The 21,574-nt window shown below is 42.3% G+C and overlaps 2 protein-coding genes across 9 annotated transcripts in view; one reads left to right on the top strand and one right to left on the bottom strand.

The window, feature by feature from the left end:
* Nucleotides 1-642: 642 nt before the first annotated feature.
* fmnl2a (formin-like 2a) overlaps nt 643-21,574 on the bottom strand; it is a 61,464-nt gene continuing 40,532 nt past the window's right edge. The window contains exons 8-28 of one of the 8 annotated variants that reach the window (XM_037789436.1): nt 21,454-21,530; nt 19,702-19,795; nt 18,005-18,079; nt 16,210-16,320; nt 15,708-15,857; nt 15,295-15,396; nt 14,818-15,136; nt 14,498-14,698; nt 13,904-13,924; nt 12,923-13,047; nt 12,633-12,835; nt 12,273-12,507; nt 12,062-12,130; nt 11,892-11,972; nt 11,677-11,806; nt 11,421-11,584; nt 11,206-11,307; nt 7,722-7,817; nt 7,153-7,273; nt 5,581-5,700; nt 643-3,663 (exon numbers count right to left, since the gene is read on the bottom strand). In XM_037789436.1, the coding sequence (XP_037645364.1) occupies nt 5,609-5,700; nt 7,153-7,273; nt 7,722-7,817; nt 11,206-11,307; nt 11,421-11,584; nt 11,677-11,806; nt 11,892-11,972; nt 12,062-12,130; nt 12,273-12,507; nt 12,633-12,835; nt 12,923-13,047; nt 13,904-13,924; nt 14,498-14,698; nt 14,818-15,136; nt 15,295-15,396; nt 15,708-15,857; nt 16,210-16,320; nt 18,005-18,079; nt 19,702-19,795; nt 21,454-21,530 (2,568 nt within the window). In that variant the 3' untranslated portion in view covers nt 643-3,663; nt 5,581-5,608. Of the gene's footprint in view, nt 3,664-4,093; nt 4,194-5,580; nt 5,701-7,152; nt 7,274-7,721; nt 7,818-11,205; nt 11,308-11,420; nt 11,585-11,676; nt 11,807-11,891; nt 11,973-12,061; nt 12,131-12,272; nt 12,508-12,632; nt 12,836-12,922; nt 13,048-13,903; nt 13,925-14,497; nt 14,699-14,817; nt 15,137-15,294; nt 15,397-15,707; nt 15,858-16,209; nt 16,321-18,004; nt 18,080-19,701; nt 19,796-21,453; nt 21,531-21,574 lie in introns of those variants that run through there. The other 7 variants (XM_037789441.1, XM_037789435.1, XM_037789437.1 and 4 more) reach the window with 7 other exon arrangements.
* LOC119500034 (gamma-crystallin M2-like) lies at nt 9,703-10,539 on the top strand. Its single transcript, XM_037789442.1, has 3 exons — nt 9,703-9,790; nt 9,899-10,141; nt 10,250-10,539. The coding sequence occupies exons 1-3, from the start codon at nt 9,758-9,760 to the stop codon at nt 10,526-10,528; spliced, it is 555 nt and encodes a 184-aa protein (XP_037645370.1). The 5' UTR covers nt 9,703-9,757; the 3' UTR covers nt 10,529-10,539.

The following is a 21,574-nucleotide window of genomic DNA, read 5'->3' as shown; positions in this document are numbered from 1 at the left end:
TATGAAACCGGCTACTACCAAACCCTCTAGTATCTGCAGGCTGTTTTTCATTAATAGATATGCCAACTGCTAGGTCAACTAGTCCGTGGAGAGCTCCATCATACTGCGTTTGACCCGTATTTAATTCAGTTCAATAATGAATGTATGAAATGTTAAAATCACTATGCCTGCTTATTAGGGGTCATATCTCGAAGGTAACCCACCATTTGGGAAACTCTCACGAGATGGTTAACGTTAGGCATCGGCAAGTCTCGCGGGAGTTGCAGATTACCTTGTAGGCACAATTTAAATACACCTAGTTTAAACTAATGGTTGTGTCTAGAATCGCGCAAATTGCGGTCAATGCATAATCTCAACTATTTTGCGGGTTACCTTCTAGACACGACCTGAACTAATGCAGGACAATACAACAATCCTGTAGTGAAAACTGAAAGTGACTCGCTGCAGTGGATTTACTGCCCAAGTAATGCAGTCATGTGTTCGTACCTCTCTGTCAATTCCCAACCATTACGCCTGTTTCAGAAAGAGAAGAAAATAATTCAACAAGGTAAACAGTTTTATATTCAATGTAAATAGTTTATTTGATCATATTCGTTGAAAATCTCATATCACCTAATTTTTTTAAAAAAGCTTGTTATTTTGTAATAAGCACAAACTGCCTAAAATACATTTTCTGTTGAAAGTAAAAAAAACAAAACATGCCAGTATTATCCAGTTAGAGAAATATTACTATTACAGACAGTGAAGTTGAGAGAAAAAAAGGAGATGAACGGCAGCACGTGCTTCAGTGGAGATGATTACAGGAAGGTGCGTCACTACGCCACAAAACCAGCCAATCACAGCTCAACCAATAGAAACTACTTTTATTAGATTTATTTAAATCTGTTCAAATGTACCAGTCAGTTGCATGTATCTGTAGCTGGTTTTGCTGCGCCTGTGACACACCCTCACAACCGTGACACTTTATGATTTAACACACTACTGTAGATCCTGGCTGCATTTGGCTTAATTAAATATACAAAAAACTATAAGTTAAAATAACATTCAAGTTGTATAGCACAAGGCAATGAAAACTTTTGTTTAAACAATATGTACAATATTAACCATCTGGTAATGTGAAGTACGTTTAAAAAAAAAAAAAACATGGTTTGTAACAAAATATCTGTACATTTAGGAAACTTTTTTTTGTGTTGTGTACTTTGTTTTTGCCAAATGAGCATGGACACACATTAGATGAAAACATGAGCTTAAAGGAATCCTTTCAGTGGTTAAATACTATACATTAAAATTACAATAAAGTGAGTAGACAGAGTCGCCTGGAATATAATAAATCTGTAAAAAAGAAAGTTGACGGATGAAATGCAAAGTTCTATCCAGTTTTGACAACGAGACCATCCAGTCGAGTTCACGTGTTTTATGTCGCTTTACTCGTAATTTTGTTCCCAGAAACCAGACTGTGCTGCTACAGAAATGCAACATTTTAAATGGACGGTAGTTTCATGTGAGCAGGCGGATTACTTCTATGGATTAAGAGCTACAAAGTCAGGCTTGATGCATTAACTGAAGTCACAAATTCTGAAAAGGCCTGATATATATACAGTTCACATTAGCCCGGTCTTGTTTTGAAATGCTTTCAATGTCTTTTTCGTTCATTCTTCATCATCCTTTTACTCACTTTAGTACAAATATAATTACTTTTCTGCACACTTTCTTCATGCCTGCTCATCAGCCCTTTTAGGAAAACCTCATGAGATGTTTGAGCACGTTTGTATCGACCATTTCAAACACAGAGATATAAAACAGTAGATGTGACGCGTTCTAATGACTCGCCTTTCCAGGATGGACCCACATGTTGGCCATCTGACCTGGGTACGGCTTTAAACTTGCTGTAACTGGAACGTATGGTGAGGGAGGCTTATGTTGTCTACCAATACACCAATACTGTTTTTTATTCAAAGTAATGAGTGTAAGACAACTGTGTTGAACCAGAAATACTAAGATTCTGATTATTATAGCTCCAAGAGAACACATCATGCTTTCAATCATGATGATAATCTCATCATTGTGCATTTATATTGCATATTGATTTTATTTTTTCAATTTTGCCTGAACTTAATGTGTAAGAACGAGGGCTGTCAAAGTTAACGCGACACTAACGCGTTGATGCAAATTTGTTTTAACGCCACTAATTTCTTTAACGCAACGGGGTTGTAGCAGGCTCGGTTTTAAAGCTAGATATTAAATATTTTAATTGATTGATAGTCCTAGTAAGAACTGTATTTGGTATTGTGTATGGCTAATATACTACATTAAGCAATATCTTTTATGAAGAAATCCTGAATAGATTCAGTATTCAGTTAACAAGTGATGTTAATATATGATGCATGATTCAAGACGGCTAATTTGGGGTTAAATGTGGCTTGCTGGATTTTACTTTAAATATTATGAAATGGGATTTAGGACGAGCGCTTCTCCATGTCCTTAGGGTAATATTAATAACTTTGTTATAAAGTTACCTAACATTAAAACAATGTCTGTTTAGCTAACAGATCAATGCTGTTGAGTCAGCAATCAGCAATACCTTTGACTTAGAACTCAGCTGGTGTGTTGCTTGGTAACTGACTGTAAAGTTGCCTAGTTCACTAACTTTTTTGTAATTGTAGTTGACCCATAAGTAAAAAAATAAATCTCTCATCTACTCTATACTGACGTGTGGAAAGTGACGCCAGCTTCCCTGGTCTCTTTGGTCCTTTTGGGTGAAGCAATTAGGTATTGAACAGCTGATAAGCAGTCGCTGCCCGGAGGTGTCAACTGTAAACAATACCCAGGTGAGATGGCAGATCCCATTAGTTATGACGTAATGTCGCATCTACTGTTTTATATCTCTGATTTCACAGTTGTAAACAGTCCAAATGCGTCCCAGTTTACTTCCTTGTTGTAGTGTATGTCCTATGACATCAGCTGACAGGAAGTAAAAAACAAGGACCCAAGCTGTAACGGTCTACAGTAAGGAGGAATGGAAAAGAGCACCGGAATGTACTGAGATACTACCGAGTAGTAAAACACTAAAAGATGTAATACTTGTAACAGCTAAAAGGGAAACGCGTCCCATACATTCTACGTTATGTCTCCAAGGAAGCATCTCTTCAGGTGGCTATTAAGGCCACCGCAAGTCCAGTTTTACACGTCTTACAATTAAAGCCAGGTCAAGTTGTATTGCTTGAAGTGGGGAATATTATAAAAACAGTCATCATCAGACGAACAGAAGCCCACAAAAATAAAGTTCAGGCACTTGGCTTGTCTAAGGTTTTCTGAATCAACCTTTCCGACACTTTAAAAATTCCGTCCCGTACATGTCCCCAGTCCTTCATCGTGAAAAGCTTTGCTACTATACCACAGACATGGAATAATTCTTATGTAATATATACACATAGTCATCTCTATGGCTGCTACACTCACTTCCTTCACTCGGCGTCCAACCCTTCCGTCTCTCCCTCTCTTTACACATCCTCACCATCTTCAAAATCCTCCAGCACATGCGCTGCTCCCTCTCTCACACGACCACTTCGCCGTTGTTCATCGGCCGCAGGTTCTGATCATCAAAACGTCTCCTGACACTCCGCCGCACAGCGTCTGCTCGCCTGTAAGGCTGATTCCTCAAATCTGATAGGGGAGAAGGAATTGGAAGGGATGGTGGGAGGGGGGTGGGGGTGAATAAAAGAGCTGTCAGTCATCTGGTCGAGGCGTTTTGATGAGCCCACATGCTCAGAGTGCTGGCAGCCTGTCTTTCAAAGCAGCATGAGTTCTACACAGTTGCAGGTCAGCTGTCTCGGCCTATTACGACTGAGACAGGCTACAGGGTTTTGACATGTAAGTAGAAAACCTTCCATGCATCTTGTGAAACCAAGATGCACCTTCCCCATAGAAAATAAACTACTGAAAAGAGTAGCTAGTTTTTATCATTACATATTCACTGTTAAAGAAGGAAATATAAAGAGGAGAGAGAGAGAGAGAGAGAGAGAGAGAAAAAGGTAGGTGGTCCCTATATGAGAAGACAGTAAAAGAGGAAGGGAGGTAATAAAGAGATGCTTGCCAGGTTTGGGACACATCCACCACTACAGGTGTGCTACTGGAGGAGTTCCTTACCCTCGAGTAGACATTGGGAAATTTAGTAATATTATTCTTCTTTAGGGCTAGATGAAGAGAAGACAAAATGAAGGTTAAAAATGGAGGAGGAGGAGGCTGACCGGAGCATGTCAGCCTGACATATTCACACTGGCTTTGCTAAGAGAGCGCTGCGAGAGCAAAGCAAAGTGGCAGCAGGCTGCATGGGGGTGGGGGGGCGGAAGGCCAGAGGAGGGTGAAGAGAGAGAGAGAGAGCAGATAGAGCTGGAGGATGTTAACTGGTTCAACTGGCAGGGAGGAAGAGGAGGAGGAGGAGGAGGAGGAGGATGGAGAAAGCTTCTCTAGTTTCTCTTTATTTTCTGTGTTATAAACTCAGACTGCTTTGCAGAGTGGCTACCAGCAGGATAGAAAAAAAGAGCCCGTCTCAAACTTCCAGTACAGAATGAACTGAAATAAACATAGTTCCAGGAACACAGCAGGAATGTTACGCTCAACAGCATCGTCACCCAAAAAACCAACCAGAAGCATGCGTGCAGCCAGGGGAAACCCTAATGAATCAATTACCACAAATCAGATGAAAACTCAGTGAAACAACCCGGCTGCATGTTAGTAGCACACACGCACACACAGAATGCTGCAATGTAAAGTGATTATTCAACGTCATGCACAGAGAGTCATTTATAACAGAGAGGTGACCTGTCAGAGCAGATACAGCAATATGGGGCTAACTGGGTGAGCAGGGATGCATTGTGGCAAAGCGTTAGGGATGAAGCATTCAGCATGCAGGAAGCTGTGCATCAGCAGCAAATAATGATATGTGATAACAAAACACACAAACATTCATTTTTTCATTAAAACATTGATTGAAACACACAGAAAAGCAAGTTATAATGCCACAGGCACCGACACAATCGTGACATCAGTCATACCTGCCGTGTAGATGATGACTTATATGTATTATAATAATTCATTTAATCAGAATCTAATCAGTGATTTCCTTAAACTTAGTATTTGTTTTCAATCTGTCACCACTAGATGGCAGCATGCAGCTTAACTTTTCTGCTCCTGTACTTGACGAGACCAATTTTAATCTCCTGTCAGTGCAGATAAGAGTTTGACCTTGGAGACAGTTTCCTCTGTGACATTATGGTTTGCCATTGTTGATAAAAAATAATGATGATTAAATGAGGGGTGTCACACTTCATGCAGGTGGGCAGAGAAAACCGTTACACCGACACCGGGTCATGCTCAGGAGGGAGAAAAAAGTGAACACAAATACACGCACTCAGGAGTGTGTGTGCAAACACCATATCGGGCACAGTGCACAAGCACGGGTCCGAAACGTGCGAGAGTGTGAAGGTTAAAAAAGGGAGTGAAAAAGTGTGAAGAGGCATGCAAGGATGGAGGAGAGAGAGAGAGAAAGACATAAAGAAGAGAACGTTTTGTTCCAGCGACCTTAGAGCAGAGAGAGATTTCTATAAGCTTAGTAATGGTACTCCTCATTGAGGGCGGGCTCGCAGAAGAACCGAGAGCCACGCTTGGCCGTGCGGGCGGTAAAGGGCACGGTCTTCAGCACTGCATTGAGAACAACAAGGACAACAGCCAGGACAAGACAAGACAAACACAGTATAAGAGAAGCAGACTCCTACAGAGGTTTAGCACTTGTTAGCGCTAAGCAAATATTCAACAACAGCATCAGGAGGGGCCGGGGACAAAAACATCTGGAATTCTAGCAGTTAACGCTCGACTGAAGGGCAAAAACTACTATTTTACTGTTAACTCTTTCTGGCTTGGTTCGTTAGAAATATATTATATTGTTACAGAGATCTGTATTAAAATTGTTTTTAACACTAGAAGCACATTTACATTCCTCCTTTGGCTAGTGGTGGAAAATATATTGAAGTAATGGTAGCAAAACCTCAGTGTACAAATACTCCATTACAAGTAAAAGCAGTCAACATCTTAGCACTAATTATGCATTAAAGTTTTATAATATTAATTATATTATATTATATTATATAAGCATCTCGGGATAACTTCTGTTATGATTTGACGCTATTTAAAAATAAATTTAATTGAATATGTTATATTATTGTATTGTTAATACTAATGCATTAACATGTAAGTAGCATTTCAGTGTTGTAGCTGGTGGAGCTGGAGACGATTTTAACAACCCAAATAGTATAAAATGATTTCATCAAAATACGTTTCCATTGAAAAATGATAAGTTATCATATTGAGTTATCGCTCAGCCCTATTACAGATATACAGTATATTGGCATCTGTGTGAATTTCAGCCGATATGTAACAAGAAATTTCAGTATAGAAAAGTCAATAGTATCCCTATCATGTTGTTTTGTCCACCAGAGAGCCCTGACGAGTTGTATTTAACAAAAACAAGTTCAAGGAATCCCTTTCAAGATTGTTTGTTATGTGTTTATGAGCTATAGTAACTATAGAGGTCAAATATACCTATGTAGTGGAGCAAACGTACAATATTTACATATGAAACGTAGATTAAAAAGGTGTCTAAAGTAACATAAAATGGAAATATTTTATTAAAATATATAAAGTGCAACTGTATGTACTCAGCACTTGACTAAATGTACTTTCCACCACTGCCCGTGTTAACTTTAATCACCCTTCAGTAAACAGAAGATGTATTTATTCCCCTCTGGTGAATTAATATTCTAGGAGCTAGTCACAACCCGGCCCCGTCTACGTACAGACGGTGTTACAAAGCAACGACAAAGCAGAATAGATAAGCAAAAATGATCATCGGACACATTTGGATTAGCTGGACTGTCAGTACATGTTTGTACTCATTAGGTTATTATGCCTTTTAGTTCTCAAACATCTGACAGCTGAGTTTTGAAAGAGCCACGGTCATTGTGTTAGTTGGTTTAGATTCCCTTTGTTAATGGCTGAATGTTTAGCATCGGAGAGGACCTTCATGCAGAGCGCCCTGTACTGTATGTATGTGTCGGTGCGTGGTAAGAGATTGCAGCCAGGCCCAGGTGACGTTACCCGTGATGATGTCCTCTATCGCTCCATCTTTGCCTTCGTAGACGTGGCGGCTGTCTTTCACCTGTTTCCTCCTGAGCTCCTGGATCAGCTCTTGCTGCTGACGCTTGGTCTTATGAGGAGACTGAGGAGAGACAGACAAACACACACACACACACACACACACACACCGAGACATCGTTTAACATTTACTAATAAGTCCAGTCCAGTATAGTCTACAAAGGATTCTCACCACCCATAATTTCTATTAGCTCAAACATGCTTTTTGCACCACACATCGTTTTACGCTGTAGGTTTGTGCATGTGGGAGTTAATTGAACCATTTAGGAAGTGTAACCGCTGATCCTGAGTCAATGTGATGTGGCTCAGCAGGGTGTCAGACTGTAGAAGCAGATATAACTACACCCGGCAGGCAGTCGCTGCTCAACTAATCCTGTGATCAGGAGTCTGGAGGAAGGGGAGGGTTGAGGCGGAGAGGGGAGGAAGTGGAGCCGGCTTACCTTCTGGTCATCGTGATCCGCTGTAGGAGGGCGGGGGGTATAGGGAGGGAAGGGGAGAGAACGGTGACTTACCTTCTGGTTTTCCTCCATCAAGGCCTCCTGCTCTAGAAGTTTCTCCATCAAAATCTGCTCCTGTCTCTTTTTATGCTCGTTGTCCTCCTCTGCTTGCTAAAGGAGATTACATACACATGTAACACAGTTACAAATTAAATATACTACTGTTTACCATAAAACTGTGCTGTTAAATCTAGGGTTTGTAATCTTAAGAAACTAGAATAGTACACTAGATTAAAAAAATTATCCAACCGAAAAACCGAGCCCAGTGTTGCCAACACTTTTCCAATGAGAGTAGCTAACAGCACTGGCTCCAAAAGTCCCTAAATCTAGCAAGAAAGTCACCCAATCATGATTATCATTATGAACGTAAACAACGAACATGCTTATTGTTAGCACCAAATGATTGGACAGGTTTATTGCAGTCCTTTGAGCCACAGATACCAGATTTTTCTCTCTTTTTTGTCAATAAAAATTGATTTATCGATTGCTGTCGGGATGTAACGAGAATTTCAACAAAATATATTTTTTGAAGAAGATTACCAACTCTAGCTTTAACATCATATAAGAAACTCTTTTCAAAACCCTTCAATAGTTTCACCACATCCACTGTGCAAGCTGAGATTCTATTTCAGTATCATGAAATGTGATGAATGAAGTCACTAACGTGGTTTGATCGCACTAAACGGAGTTGACACACAGCAGCTGTGAGAGACGAAGTGGCCGAAAACAGTGAAGACTGTGAAGGTAGGGTTACCTCTACCTGGTTAACCCTTTCCTTTTATACCCGACCTATGCAGTATTAGCGACGTGTTGTTAGTATTATGTAAGAATAACATTAGCTAGCTTGTCTTTGTCCGGATGATTGTGTAGTTGGCATTTGGCTGAAGTTCCTGTTCCCACCTATTTGTAAATTGGACATGAGCCTCCAAAGATTTACATATTTTGAACTGCTGTCAGGTGTTCACTAACTCCAACACATAGCCTACCAATGACCGTAATGGGTGGCAAGCTGTCAAGGTCGTCGTTATTTGTAAGGATCGATATCATTAACTAACTTCAAGTATGTAATATATTGCCCCTTTTGCCTCCGTCAGCCTCTCTTTATATGGGTATCTGTCTTTTGTACGTACTTTACACATTTATGATGATGAACAGAGCGGTGAAAGAAAGTGACAGCCACCGTAGCTCCGTACATCGCCCTCCAAACACGGTGGTGCTTCCCATTCCCAATAACCTCTATATGTTTGTCACTGGTTATATAATATTTAAATAAACAGCTTTTTTCCACTACTTATTTACATACTAGTGTCTATTTCTTATGTTCATTTATCCAGTTTTGTTGTCCTTGTCACTAGCTGAGAGTAAATTTCTTTATATGTATGTACTTGTCAAATAAACCTGATTCTGATATAATTTAGTAGGGGTGTAACATACACTGTATTACAGTTCAACATGTGTCTGGGGTCACGGCTCATTATGTTTCTGTTACAATAGTTAAAACGAGAAAATAAAAATATTAAATAACTTTTAATTTAACTGAAACATAAATGCTAAACAGTGAATCATGGGAAGTCAACATCTCCAATAATATCAGATTCATACAAACACTATGTTGAGACTAAAATGAACATTTTTAGTTAGATTTTTCAAAACCAAATCACACATCCAAGAATTTTTTGTAATAAATTAGATGTCAATCTTTATTACTTACTGTATGTTTTTAGTCTTTGAATATGTTTGCTGAATATTTCTTTTCAGTTTTTTCTTTCTCTACTTCAACTCTAATGTTGGGTGCAGAAACACGTGGAATGCTTTTGTTGGGACGCCGTGAAACGTCACTTATGCAGCGTCAGTTGCCACTACGAGGTACCCAGTCACTGGAAAAATTTGCATAACCACTGCATTCTGTTGGCTTCAATAGTAAGTTGCTGAGTAAGGGGGGTCCTATGAGGGGGAGGGGTCACTCATTCTTTACGTTTGGTCGGGTATAAAAGGAAAGGGTTAACCAGGTAGAGGTACAGTTCAGGAGCAACAGCACACCTACAGCCAACATGAGCAACACCGGCATGAACATGAGGGGCAAGGTACTTCTAAAAAATCTGTTTTGTAATAAGCAGAAATCCCTGTTTACAAAGTGTGATCACCACCTTGCTGCTTTTATTTCTAACCATTACAATTCACTTTTTTTCCAGATCACCTTCTACGAGGACAGGAACTTCCAGGGTCGTTCCTATGAGTGCATGAGCGACTGCTCTGACATGTCCTCCTACATGAGCAGGTGTCACTCCTGCAGGGTGGAGAGCGGCTGCTTCATGGTCTACGACCGCACCAACTACATGGGAAACCAGTACTTCATGAGGAGGGGCGAGTACGCCGACTACATGAGCATGATGGGAATGAGCGACTGCATCAGGTCTTGCCGTATGATCCCCATGGTAGGAATAAAACTAAATCTGTCAAAATATGATTCTACTACGGGTGACAACCCCCACTAAATTTGATATGAAGATATTAATTTGTTTTTATTCTCTCCACAAAAACAGCACAGGGGCCAGTTCAGGATGAGGATCTACGAGAGGGAGCAGTTCGGCGGTCAGATGCATGAGCTGATGGACGACTGCGACAGCATCATGGATCGTTACCGTATGAACGACTGTATGTCCTGCAACGTGATGGACGGCCACTGGCTGATGTACGAGCAGCCCCACTTCAGAGGCAGGATGATGTACATGAGGCCCGGAGAGTACAGGAACTTCTGTAACATGGGATCCAACGGCTCCAGGTTTATGAGCATGAGGCGCATCAATGACTCCTGTCAGTAAATGTTCACTAAATGTTCACTGAATGTTTAAAATGCCATTGAATAAATAATTTCTATAAAAACTATTCTAACTTTTGTTAAGCTATTTGTCCAATCCAGACTTTGCTGTCGGCTTCCCAACTCATCTAAAAAAAATTAAAAAAGACTAAAGGATTAAAATTACCAGGAACTTCTTGGTGGAAACGCAGCTTAAGTCTGTTAACAGGTCTTGGGGAGTACTACTGCATATGTGAAAAAGGTTGTGTAAAGCCTTTTCTGGCTCCACGGAGAGCTGCGAGAAAAATAAATGGACTCTAGTGATGTCACTTGAGGCAGCGTTGGTTGGGGCTGTAGACTATAAGTTTGGAAATAAAACAAAATCTGGTAGTGTGGCGTTAGAATGAACTGAGCTCACCAGACCTCTGTAGCCCGGTCCTCATCTCTGCTTGAGGCTAGCACCTCAAGGCTACCGCTGCCAGCATAGTCAAGAAGAAGAATGCGTGGAAAAGACGATGTCTCTGGTTCTGCTGCATGGATTTTGATCCTTTTTTAAAGGGTCCATCATGAGTCTGATGTTACAGAAGTGCGATGCTAAATCAATGGAGCTCTCTTTTAAAGTCCTGAGTCTAACCAGCTGGTGAGATGTGTTTTAACTGACTACTTTTGTGTGATTGTGTGAGAGATGATTATCCAACTCACCCTGTAAGCCTTAACAAATCGCACAAACACAGGGAAGAAGACGGAGGGCGGCGTCGTTTTGGAGTTCTCCCCGAAGAACTTCACTGCCTCGTCAAAGGCGTCCTTTACAAAGACAGACAGTAGACTTACTTATACATCACTTTCACTTCATTTGAAACCCTGTCACAACAACAGAGCATTAGTGCAATTGCGAAAGCGAGGTGTGCTCATGTTACCTGTGCAATCTTGGCATCCTCCTGCAGTTTCTTCAGCTTGCTCTCATTGTGCGTGATGAAGTCTTTGAGCATGGTGTTGTGTCCGTGCATGCTGTACTCTCTTTTGGTCAGCTCCATGCCTCTCTGCAGCTCCCTAACATCCAGCAGGACGTTGTCCAACGACACTGAACGAGAGCAGACGTATGAGTACACGTGCAACCCTGTGCTGCACTGAAAAAGTCAGATAAGAATATGTCATCTGCACTGTACGACTCACCGGCTGCAGCTTTCTCCACGTAGTGCAGCTCGTTGTAGAAGAGAGAAACTTGTGAGTATTTCTCCTTCACCACATTGGCTATGTAGTGTAACAACGTCATCTTGCGGTCCGTCGACTTGGTATCAAGCAGCTGTAGAGAAAGTAAAAGTGAAATCTTTAGAAAACATTTGTAAAGAAAAAGTAGAAGGCTTTAGAATCAGACGGGTGCGACTCACCAAGTCTAAACTCTGCAGCTTGAATCCGTACACCGCTCCTCTTTTGCTGCTGTTCATGTAGTTTCCGAGTGCCAAGATAATCTGACGAACAAGAAGGAACGAGAATGTTAAAGAAAAAACATGCATATATTTAACATTATGTTCAGTACGGACACAAATGAATGAGTTACCTCTAGAATTTTCTTTAGCTTCTGTGACGACTTGATGGACACAGATGCTGCGATGACTGCATGGATTTGCTGTGGGGGGAAACAAAGATGACGATGTGAGAAAAATTCAGTGAACCATTATCACTTTCTGTGGTCACAGCATCCTATATAGAACGCATTTAATCATTTTCAGTGTTTCAGTTTTGGAATATATTAAGATCCCAGTTCTCACCGGTGTGAGCATCTGCACGCTCTCGCAGAAGTTGCCGATGAAGGCCATGATGGTCATCTTCTGCATGAGCCGCTCGATTTTACTGAACTGCATCATGAAGCGGTCCTCGTCCGTCAGGCTCTCCAGCGGCTTGCGCTCCTTCTCAAACTGACGCATGGATTTAATCTCATGTTCTGTGGGCTGGAAGCGCATCAGACACTCCACGAAGTCCACCGGCATAGTTCGCAGGTCAAAGCTGAATGACAGGGGGAGACACGGGAGGGTAGAGATAGTAGTTACGTACTGTAACCCTCAAAACAATCACATGTCTCAGAGCACCAGAGGGATTGTGGTCTTTTGTTTTATTTTGAAGGGGCTTACATCTGAATGGCCTTGGAGATCTCCTCAGGAGTCTTGCCCACTTTCCTCAGCGTGATGGCCAGGTTCTTCGCTCTGTTGGAGTCCAGCAGCGTCACCTTGTTGGGCCCCTTCTGGATGATCTTTTGCTTGCTCGAGATGAGGTCGATAGCCGGGCCCTGGGCTTTCGTCTTAAACATCTCCTCGAACTCGTCCACGTTCAGATCCTTAAAGACGCCGACATAGAATCGGTTAACGTTCCGTTATCGTGGAAAAGAGGCTGCAAGTGGGCTAAACAGAGAGAAGACTCTTACCTCGAGTATCCTCTCATCATCGATCTCGTTGAAGACAGTCCCGTTGATCTGGTTTGGTTTCAGGGCGACCCAGTTGAAGACGGGCATGCGGAACTTTGTCTTGATGGGTTTCTTGATCTTAACAGCTGTACCGGAAACAAGAGTTAGCATCAGCGTCCCTATCTACTATGAGAGTACACGCACATTCACACACATGCAGGTGAAAGGGTAGACAGGTATCTGTGAAGTGGTGACATGTGGATATTTAATCTCTAAAAACATACAACCCGTCTTCAAGAATGCTTCCTTCCTTTAAGCAGAGTGAAAGTCTATTAGCCTCTGGCAGGAGAATAAGGCCAAAGTGTGTATACCCTGTACAGTAAATGGTGAGCACATAGTGAGGATTTCCTGCCTGGCCCGGTGACACACTATTTATCGGACAGATTACGGCTATTTGTGGCCACCTGGGCCGATTCACTGAAGCAGAGCATGGAGGTGGCGCCCTGCTCAGCCACAGAGACGAGGTGTCAGCGGGGACAGAGAGATAAGGCTGTCACGAGAAAGGTAAACAGCATTCCAGCTCTGCATAACGCCTATCACTCTCTATCAGCTGCAAGCCACAGCAGGTCACTGTGTGTCAGCATGCAAACGACACTGAGACGAAACACAAACACACATACTATAACAAAACTACAGCAAGGTGTGAAGGTAAACCATGCAGGATTTTGAAACTTGGTATTTTCTGTTTAAAAATCATCTAAATGTTTCACAGAAAGTCTTCATGTGAAAGGAAAAACAGCAGGTTTTATGGTTTTATATGCTGCCAAGCTCATGTTAGAAGTGGCAAAAATAACTATTTCTAAGAGACTTGAACTACACAACTGGGACTTTTTGTTTTCCACTGGGATTCAGAGACTGAAAATACCATTTTCCAAAAAACTTGTGCTAAAGGAAGGGAACGGTGGAGGGACAAAACACCACAACATGACAAGCAGAACCTACAGAAAAGTTTGATGGGTCCCTCTGGTCGGCAGAAAAAGAAACAATTCAAAGACAAATCATTAAGAAGTTGGCAGAGTTAGTGAGAAAGATTACACATGCACATCTCAAACACACAAGATACAAAAAGGTACAGTAAAGGATGTATGTGTTTAAAACTTAAAAGGGGTTTCCATTGTTTACTGACACCAACAACACTGGCATCACTATATTTTCAAACTTCTTCTGGGTATGAATGTATACAGGAATATGCACACACATCAAAATAGAGTACAGCACAGAAAGTCTAATTCAATGAGTCACTGCCATTCAAGGTGCCAACTTTGCCCATCAAGATCTAATCTAAATACTCATTCACACACCGATGGCTATGCCTTCGGGAGCAATTTGGGGTTAAGTGTCTTGCTCAAGGACACTTCGACATGTGACCGGAGAAAGCCAGGGATCGAACCACCGACCTTCCGATTGGTGGACAACCTGCTCCACCCCTCTAAGCCACAGTCGCAGTAAACTGCTATGCCGATTATAGGATAATTTTTGAATCACATAACTCACATATAGACACAAACTTGCCTCAATGTGTGGACTTTTTCTTACCTGCTAACCCAGAGTTCATGATGACAGTGGGCGTCCCACAGCCGGGCAGTGGGGGCGCTACAGGAGGAGGCGGAGGAGGAATAGGTCCTGAGATGTGCAAGCCTGGCCCTGGGGGAGGAGGCGGAGGTGGAGGGGGAGGCGGTGGAGGTGGAGGTGGTGGAGCTGCAGCTGCAGGAATGGCTGATGATGGTCCGTTTGACACTGAGAGAGAGGACAGACGTTCAATCCGACATGCAAACTTTGTATATTCTCTCCTATCTTCTTTCTGCATTTCATGATTAACAGTTTACATGCTAATACTAAATTAATATTAAACCTACATGTGCCGTTCACTGGTAGAGGAGGGGCCGGAGGAGGTGGCGGTGGACCCGGCGTGCCCGCTATGACTCCCACATGATTTGGACTGACAGCTGCACCGTTTCCTCCCATCATAACACCCGGCATGCCCTCCACACCGGAGGGTGGTGACGCCAGGATGGAGATGTCTCCGTCTCCCTTCTTGTGGATCTTGATGGTGCCTTGTTTCTCCAGTTCGTGGATCTTTTTCTCCAGTTTACTCGATCGCTGGATGGCCTCGTCCTTCTCCTTCAACATCTGCCGCAGTGAGTGGACCTGCGAGCTGGTGTCTTTGTAGACTTCCTGTGTGACAAAGGGACGGACACAGGGAGTTAAGATTTGTTTTTTATATTCCTGCCATGAGAGAGGAAACTCAACAAACAAGAAAGTGCATTTTAACAGTTGGAGGAAAACTGTGAGTGCTGAAATGAATACTTAAAGGATGAATGTGAATGTCTGACCCTGATTGATTCAAGGTCCTTGTTCCTTTGCATCAGCTGCTTCTCCAGCTCCACGATCTTGGACATGGCCTCGTTCTCCGTGTCTTGCAGCTTCTCTGATATCTATAAGAACAACAGCCGGGAGGAAAAGGTGACATGAATTCATTGCGATGGCAACATCCAACTCAATTTGCGGTAACGCGTTATTATCACGTTAACTTTGACTGCCCTAATTTTTCTGGATTAAAACAAATTATGGAGACTTAAAAAGTTATGAAAGTTATGGTGGCTGACAGTTAAGGGAAAGCATGACATCATAGTAAATCCCATGCTGACATCCTGTACATAGCCATTTGCGTGAGAAGATGAATGACATTAAGGAGTGAGTTTTGTGAATTTTCAGAGAATAAAATCAAACAGTCGAGGGCTCTCACATGTGACATGTTCTCCTCCAGCTCCTCCACACGCTCCAGGGCGGCGTTTTTGGTCTCTGCATCCTCCAGTAGGGCTCCCACGTCAAACACGTTGTCCAAGTAGGCCTGGATCTGAACCTGCAGCTTATCGCTCTCTGTGTGCTTTAGTTTCTGGAAGACATGATGCACACAAAAAGAAATACGGTGATGATAAGAGCGAGGCAGTTAGGGAGTGAGACAGGGTGACATTTACTGTTTCAGTTCGCTGCGTGAGGCCGACATCTCAGACCCCGGAGGCCAGCATTGATCTCACCTGTGCAGCGAGGCAGCAGATGGGGATTTACAGAACTGACAAATTCTTTTTCTTTAGTAATGGAAAAGCCATTATCGACTGCCTTTCTGTGGTTGCTGTCTCGGGGGTGCTGTAATGACAACCTGCGCTCTGGACTGAGCTGAATATTAAGAGCGGGAGAGTTCGGCCCCGTCTGGGCATTTTTTCCTGCAGCGTTATGTCTCAACTCACGTCTAAGTAGTCGTCCAGACTCAGCTTGGTGAAGTCGTACTGTAGGTGAACCCTGAAGTTCATGTCCTCCACTGAGTGCACGACTATGTTGATGAACTGCATGCAGGCCACCTGGGGAATAAAAACAGAAGAAATACAGTCAGTCAAACCCTGCATCTAATGTACTCTGTGTGTGACCAAGGTAAAAATGAGTAATTTACAGCAGGTTTGAGGTTTTTGAACATCCGCCTGGTACTTCTGTGAAATTATTTTATGCTCATTACCACATCTAATTCCTTTTAATAAGGCTTCCACTGAAATTGTGTGTATAAATCCTCATTATTGTGCTTGCAGAGTAGCTTATCTGGCAGATTAAGAGGATCTGAAAAAAACAAATTAACAAAATCAAGCAGTTCAACTCCATCGGCTGCCTCATGGGAGCCTGCGTAAACAGATCAAGGGGGATCTCCTCACAGTGTCTAATGTACACACACACACACACACACACACACACACACACTTCTTTTAACCCTAACACTGGCTTAATGAACTTCCGGTAAGAAGCTCAGTTGTCTCGGCGCAACACGGCAGCTTTGACAAAGTCTGTTTGCTTTAGTGCTGCTGTCAGGCGACGGCCTACCGAGAGACCGCGAGCGGACTTGTGACAGAAGTCCTATTGAAGTCCTATTCAAACACAGCATCTGTTGGTTTTCACTCACACACGCACATGCAGTGTTTGCCTCACATCAATTAAGACACTTAAGACAGTATTTTATCCAGTGTGTGTGTGTGTGTGTCCATCTAAGTTGTCACTTTCTTCACAATGTCTTTTATTCTCATCTGCCAAGCTAATTAGCACCACTCGGCCTGGAAATGACAGACTTGGCAGGGGTTCCTTGCTTAGGGCCACTCCAGTTTGATGTATTGTACCGCATATCTGTAGTTTGTGCTGTGATGAGAAAAGAGACTGACAGCCCTGTGAGTGTGTATCGCAAAACTGCTCTCTTTGTTAAGTTATTTTTGAGTTTGGACAAACATATGAGGACACGTGTGCAGTAGAGTTCAAAATATCTCTATTCTAACCAGCTGAAAACTGTGCTACTTGGTAAACTAAATGCTGCTGCTAAAGGCTCGACACTAGAGCTGCAAAGATGTATTGATTAGTTGTCAACTATTAAATGAATCACCAACAATCAAAAAATTATTGGATGGGAGTGCTTCCTAGAGTCAGAAAGAGTTTGTTTGAGGTGCTCTTTGGATAAAGATACATGTAGACATGGAAAAAACTCCAAGGCACTGTCTTTTTAAACACTTAACATTCCTTTATTGTAATGGCATAGTCATTTCAGACCTAAAAACAAACTCTGACGTGTAATCCGCAACTATTTTGATTAATCGGTTTGAGTAATTTAAAATACTTTTTAGAAAAAGTCAAAATACTCTGATTGCAGCTTCTTAAATGTGAATATTTTCTGGTTTCTTTACTCCTCTATGACAGTAAGCTGAATATCTTTGAGTTGTGGACAAAACAAGACATTTTGGGACGTCATCTTGGGCTTTGGGAAACACTGATGGACATTTTCCACCATTTTCTGACATTTTACAGACCAAACAACTAATCGATTATTCGAGAAAATAATCAACCGATTAATCGACAAGGAAAATAATGGTTAGTTGCAGCCCTACTCGACACTGATGAGAAAGACACATCATTCACTCAGAGCTTCTTCAGCTCAAAAAACCCTCACAAGCCATCTGTGGTTTGCCTGGTGATGAAGGATTTCAATAGTCATTAGGAGCGCGTGTGTGAACATACCATAAAATCGATGTTGTTGTCCTCGTTCTTGAAATACTCCATTAGCCTCTCAAACCGCTGCGTCTCCACACACACCTGCAGAACAAACCACATCTCACTTATTGTATTCATTGGAGTCGAGGTGTAGAGAGCAACCCACAGTGATTTATGCAACCAATCAATGATGTGCACCAACTCATGGTAATGGATGTAAAGGATGGGCAATATGGATAAAAAGCAAATATCACAATAATGTTTTACCTAAATACATGGTTATTGATATTGCGACTATTTCGTAGGATTGACTCTTGGAGTTTTTACAAAATATTTACACAGATTTTTGATAAATAATCATCAGTAATGTGGATATAATGACGAAGTGGGTAAAGGCAAATAATAGAACAGCTAGAACAATCTGGTAAGTTCAGAAAATTACATCACTTTACTGTAATGCAGCCTTTAAAACCAGGAAAAGACAACACTTATGCCTAATACGATATCTCCTCTCAACCACAAACCATAAGATTCGCTGCCTGAGACAAAAACACTCCTCTGTGCTGCCTAGACATAGTGTCACTAGAGATGAATGCTCTTCCCCTGAAAGCCGGGACCGTTACCTCATGAACCCTTTTGACCATCAATTTGAATGACTATTACCATTCCCAGTCAGAAAACCAGAGGTTATCAACATTATCTGGTGAAAATGAAAAGTCAATGATGTAAACTGCTAAATACATCACAGCTCGCCACAACCTCAGTTATTCATGAACCACTGCCGAACCTACACATCTGTGTCCAATAATGCTTGTGGTACAACTTTTACCACATATACTGTTTTGGTCCTGCCTATCTGAACTAGAATTTTGGGAGACAGAAAAGAACAGAGAGAGATAAAAAGAGGGAGAGAGATGCTCTGCAGTTCAGACAGTTCATCTGGAGGGCAATGAGGGAGATGGAGCATGATGAAGAACTGAGGGAGGAAGAGGAGGGGGTGTGTATCCAAAAATCTCTGGATGTTTTGACTCTCAGCTTGCAGCCCTTTCATCAAACACGTGATATCAAAGTCACTTAGCAAACTAGATGTAATGACACTTTTTAACTAAAACAAACCAAAATCTGCCTTTGCAACAAAAAGTTACATAAATGCGAGTCTTCAATGCTTCCAGCAGCCGACACTATCATGACTCTTCATCTCATTAGAAGAGCTATGTTCTCCCTGAGCCTCATTCTCCCACTAATGCCGATGCCACTGAGAGCAACACTCAATATTTCATTCAGGGGTGTAAATATTGCATTAACTGCAGTCGGCCCATTTTTTCGGGGCCGTACGGTATGCTACAAAAATGGGGTTGCTGTTAGCGCCCACTCCATCATAAACCTCCCACTCTTTTCTCCAGCAGCCAGAATACCTCATCCAGACAGACAAGGGTCGGGCAAGGCTTTCTGTCGCATCTTTTTCTCTGCTATTCTGAGCTTTGATATGTCTGCCAAATGTAGTTATCACACTCGTAACTGTTTACTCTGGATGTCGAGTGGGTCTTGCTGTGTTATGCAGCTAAATCGGTGTCATTCCTAGATGCTATCCTGAGGAATCTGCCGGTGGAGCATCTGCCGGTGGAGCATTCCTCCAGGGCTGAGTCACCGTTTGAAATTGCACAGTCGAAATGTAATGACATCTCCTCAGACCCCACTACTTCCCCTCTCCGTGCGGCACGTACCTCCTTAAAGTTGTCGAACGCAGAGAGAATAATTTCGTGGCCTCCTCTCACGAGACAAACTGCCGCCAGGAGCTCCAAGACCAGAGCTTTAGTTCTGTAAGACAGGGAGAAAATAAAGGCAGGAATGGTTAGTAAATGACAAGTGCCAGCGCTGCGGCAGACCTGTACTTATACAAGGAGCAAACAGAGTGGAAAACAGTGTGATGTGTAAAGATCCTGCCAATGCTGAAACCTCCGTCTGTGTAGAACAATCTACATGGTGTTTATTACAATTCATGTATCTTTAAGTTTATACATCTTTATAAATATTAACTCAACAACTTTAAAGGTACAGTGTGTAGGATTTGGCGACATCTAGTGGTGTAGTTGCAGATTGCAACCAACTGAGTACCCCTCAGCTCACTCCTCCCTTTCCAAGACTGCGGTAACGTGAGTCTCTGAGTGCAAAACCGCGGTAATGTGGTTCACCTCGCTAAGAGGCCATTCTTACCATAATAACACTAATTTAGTAACATCGGAAGTCAGACGGTGGCTGCCGGTACCACAGTTTTACAAGCGTATCGGAGAACTACGGTGGCCTTCAGGTAACGTAAACACGCGAAAGAATCTCTTTAGAACCAGTGTTTGGTTTGTCTGTTCTGGGCTACTGTAGAAACATGACGGAGCAACATGGCGGACTCTGTGAAGAAGACCCGCTCCCGGTCGTGTCTAGAAGGGAGCCCACAAACTGCTAAATCTGATCTGAGATCTGCAAAAACTTGCAAAAACTCTCGCAAGACTCGCTGCCCGACGACCTATCCTAACCTGAGCTATTCAAGATCGATGCCTAACCTTAACAATCTCGCAAGAGTTTCCCCAGTTTGCGGGCTCCCTTCTAGCCACTCCCTGTATATGTAGATATGGAGGGCTCATTCTGAGGTAACGAAAACACAACGATTCTTATTATCAGGTGATTATACACTAATTAAAACATAGCTAAGAATATTATATTCCATTTCTGCTAATAGATCCCCCTTAATGATACACACTGGTCCTTAAACTAACTTTAAATAACTTGGAAAAAAAGTTTTGTAATGTCCCAACCTGAGAGGACAAAAAAATAAAAGAGCTCCACATTTTCATCTTATCCACTGGATTAAAAGGAAGATATAAAAAATGAATACTTCAGGCCCAATCCATGTGTGTGTGTGTGTGTGTGTGTGTGTGTGTGTGTGTGTGTGTGTGTGTGTGTGTGTGTGTGTCCAGTCTCCAGTTCATTCATGCAGGATTTCTCTGCCTGGATGAGACGATATGTGACGATATGTGACAGGTGATGTGGAGTGGTTTCACATCCACTTTTGAGGAAATCCGTGAGCCTCTGGGCACAAAGTGAAAACACACCCACACACCCACACACACACGTACACACACATACGCACAAAAAGCGAGTCCTTCTGGTTGCTGTCTGTCTCAGTGAGCAGCTGCCAGTGTAGTGGAGTGTGGCAGCGGTGCCCTGACTCGTCTGTCGGGATGAATGTGCCCCTGAGCTACAAAGACACTCACTCTGGATCAGACTGTGCAGGTGCACTGAGGCTAACGTTGGACTCTGGATGTTCCATTACGGGCCTTTGTTGGTGAAATATCTGGATGTTTTGAGCTACAAATGATTCCTCTTGAATTTAACCTCATATTTCCTGGGAGCAAAAACATTCAGGTATTCATTTAGATAAAGAGCAAACAAATAATTAAACTGGAAAAAAAACATTAACTTACCTTGGGTTTTTATTGTTGAGACTTAGTGCAATTTCGTTCACAGCATGTGGGTGTGACATGACCATGTTGAAGCCATACTGGGAGATGAAAAACAAAGCAGAGGGAGGACGACAGAGACAAA

This window comes from Sebastes umbrosus, chromosome 13, assembly GCF_015220745.1.
Source record: "Sebastes umbrosus isolate fSebUmb1 chromosome 13, fSebUmb1.pri, whole genome shotgun sequence".
Taxonomy (NCBI): Eukaryota; Metazoa; Chordata; class Actinopteri; order Perciformes; family Sebastidae; genus Sebastes; species Sebastes umbrosus.
The sequence above is the reverse complement of the archived record's forward strand: the minus strand, read 5'-3'. Positions and strand labels throughout refer to the sequence as shown.